At 37.8% G+C, this 3,756-nt stretch overlaps 1 protein-coding gene across 1 annotated transcript; it reads left to right on the forward strand.

Annotated features, from left to right (window-relative positions):
* Window positions 1-213: 213 nt before the first annotated feature.
* HELRODRAFT_181430 (hypothetical protein) lies at window positions 214-2,673 on the forward strand (the record flags this gene model as incomplete). The annotated part of the gene is made up of 1 exon (XM_009031239.1): window positions 214-2,673. One exon carries the CDS (start codon window positions 214-216, stop codon window positions 2,671-2,673), a length of 2,460 nt encoding a protein of 819 aa, XP_009029487.1.
* Window positions 2,674-3,756: the final 1,083 nt, after the last annotated feature.

The following is a 3,756-nucleotide window of genomic DNA, read 5'->3' on the forward strand; positions in this document are numbered from 1 at the left end:
AACGCCAACAATAATCTTTCCCTCACAGCGTAAATCATTAAAGACAAAATCCATTAATTAATATTGACAAGCCTTTTTTCAAGACTATTTTTGCTGTTATTATTAATATTATTATTATAGTAATTATTATAATAATTATTATTATTTTGTTATTATTATTATAATAGTTATTATTATAGTTATTATTTTGTTGTTATTATTTTTGTTGTTAAGATGGCGTATCGAATGAGAACCCTGGATAATAATAGACTGTCAAAGATAGAAGAGGATATTGAGAGGCTGAGTTTATGCTCTTACAAAGATGAACAACCACATCAACAACAACAACAAAATCTACAACAACAACAACAACATCATCAACAACAACAACATCATCAACAACAATATCAACAACAACAACAACATCAACAACAACAATATCAACAACAACATCAACAACAACATCAACAACAGCAGCAACAACATCAACAACAACATTATTTGCAACACCCTCATCACAATCAACAGCAAACCGTTCATTATGACGAATCCAAAGACCAAAACCCACTTCAGCAACAAATCAAACGAGAGTATTATCTGCAACAACTGAAACAACAACAGCAACAGTTGCAGCAGCAGCAGCAGCAACTTCAGCAGCAATTTCAACAACAGCACAGATACAACTGCCAGACGGACATCGACAACAACACAACAACGAAGTCGTCATCAGCATCAACAACTCTATCACGTGATGATATATTTCCATCGCCATCATCATCATCATTACCGGCATCTCCACCAATTTTACCAGACGCGGCAACAACAACAACGACACCAAAAAATTTCAACAAAGCCAGGGAGGAATTTTTTCGCAACAACTACGACAACTTGAAGCAACAAAGTTTGTTGAATCAACAACAACATCAACATCCATTACATCAACAACAACTGTTGCAACAACAGCTTTTGCAACAACTACAGCAGAAGCAGCAGCAAAGCTCTACAAGCCCTCATTACCAGCAGTTAACAGATTTTTATTCCACTTCAAAGCCGCAACAGTTGCAGACACTTTCACATCAACAAAATTACAACAGCAACAACAATAACGATGACGCATTACAACAACAACAACAGCAACAACAATATATGTTAGAAAAACAAAAAGACTTAATCGCAACGAATAACGAATTTGAAGCTGCAAAGTATTTCAAAGAAAAATACGACACACTGGGTAAAATAAAAAACAACAACATACAAAACATCAACAACAACATTCAGAACGTCAACAACAACAGCAACAACAACAGCAGTAGCAATACGATTGAAAAATTCATCTACCCGATCGACGACAGCCAGCAACACGTCATGTTGCAGTCTCAGCAACTCTACGCGCAGCAGCAACAACAGCAGCAGATCCAACAGCAGATCCTACACCTCCAGCATCAACATCATCAACAAAATGAATCCACGCTGCGACGAAAACAGCAGCAGCAGCAACTTCTGGAGGAGCAGTTGAAGATACAGCAACAACTGCTGAAAGAGGAGCAGCAGTTTCTGCAACAGCAACTGCAACAGACGAAGGAGTTGGAACGCATCAAACAGCAGACGGAGCAAGATCGCCACGAGCAACTGAAACAACAACAAATATTACAACAACAACAAAAACAGCAACAGCATAAGCAACAACTTTTGCAACAGCAACAACAACAACAAATGCAACAGCAACAACAACTCCTCCAACGACAACAGCAACGACAGTTGGAACTGGAAAGAATTCAACAACAACATCTAATCGAACAACAAAAATTTGATCAGCTGCTAGAACAGCAACGCCAAGCTGAGCAGCAGCAAGTTTTACAACAGCAACAAGAATTGATATTGCAGCAGCAGCAGCAGCAAGAACTTTTACAGCAGCAGCAGCTAGCGTTACAGCAGCAGCAAATAGCGCTACAACACCAAGTTGAATCTCCACAACAACTGCTACTAGAACAGCGGAACGTTCTCGACGATAAGGATCTCATGCAAGTTGACATTTTTTATCGTAGTCAACGATCAGAAATATTTGTTTGCAGATGTTGCGCCAATTTAACCCTTGGACCCAACTGGTCTTTCAAGCAGACGGGAAGTCTGAGCAACTCTCCAGCTTCCGGTGTCCGCCATCTCTGCAGGCACTTTCGGGATTGGGCAGCCATAAAATCCGGTGTTCCGATTCTCGTGTTCGACACAATCGATTGCGAACTCACTTTAATACTGGCCGAGAAAGGATCGGGATTTGCACTCTGGAAAAACCGGATCGGACCCCTGACCGGCTACTCCGTCATCGCATCTGACTTTCACGCCCTCAGAACTGAACCATCCTTGAAAAACACCGCCTCCTCACCGTCGAAATTTTCATCACCGATCGTCGGTTTGAACTTCGCGGATCTGATAGCGGCGGAGGAGTTCTACAAACAAGTCGTTAAACTAACAGCACTGGCGGCCTCTTCTGTAGCTGCCAACGACAATTACGACGCGAAGAGTGGTAGTAATCGGTCGCGGCACTATAGTGGCGGTGGATCGCTCGATCAAAGTCGGTTCTCGACGAATAAGATAACATCTCTCTCGACTTCCTCCTTGTTTAAAAGTAGTTTCAATGGCGGGGATGAGGAGGTGGTGGCTGGCTCGAAATCATCCATTCTAGCTAGGAAAGGTTAGCTGCCTGTGTTTCGTTCTGTGTTTCGTAAGCAGAATTTTGTAGTAATATTATTATTAATAATAACAATAATAATAAAATAGTAATAATATAATTTAAAAAATGATAATAATATAATTAAATATAATAATAAAAATAATAATATAATATAATAATAATATATAATAATAAAAACAATATACCAAATCGAAAAAATTTATAACGAGGCTGGCTTTAATTGGAAACATTCCAACGCCCTTATTATGTTTAATTATGAATAATATATATGTATATATAGGGAGAGAGAGAGACTGAGAGAGAAAGGGAGAGAGAAAAACAGAGAAATAGAGAGAGAAACAGAGTAGTGGTAGTAGTCGTAGTAGTAAAAGTAGTAATAGTAGTAGTAGCAGTATAATAAGCTTTCGTAGAGATGGTATTATTGTATTAGTAGTAATGGTAGTAGAAGTAATAGCAGTTGTAGTAGTAAGGTAGTAATAGTAATAGTAAGTAGTAGTAGTAGTAGTAGCAGTAGTAGTAGTAGTACTCTTAAGATTATTGTTTTAACATTGTTGATGCTATCTGCACTGCTGCTAAATATGCCCCATAATTCTAAAAAAGAAAGTTTTTAATTACTCTACTACTATTACCACCACAACCACCACCACCACTACTACTACTACTACTACTACTACTACTACTACTACAACTAAAACTCTTTTACTGCTATTACCACTACTACAACTACTGTACTACTTGTACTACTATTGTAATTGTACTGTACAAATTGTACTACTAACTGCTACTACTTATAAATAAAATAACATTAATTACTTTTAAGTAACTAATGAACGAATATTTTCGACATAACGTTTAACTCAGAGTTAAATTTTCATCATCTTCTTCTTCTTCACCATCGGCATCATCATCATCTTCATCATCATCGTCGTCATCTTCTTCTTCATCTTCACCACCACCATCATCATCATCTTCATCATCATCAAATCATCTGATATAATTTATTATTTTGTCATTATCTAGATTATTTTACGATTGTTATCTTAAACATCCTCGACTCCCTCGCAACTCCTACATCACAACTACCATCT

Source organism: Helobdella robusta (assembly GCF_000326865.2).
Source record: "Helobdella robusta unplaced genomic scaffold HELROscaffold_71, whole genome shotgun sequence".
Taxonomy (NCBI): domain Eukaryota; kingdom Metazoa; phylum Annelida; class Clitellata; order Rhynchobdellida; family Glossiphoniidae; genus Helobdella; species Helobdella robusta.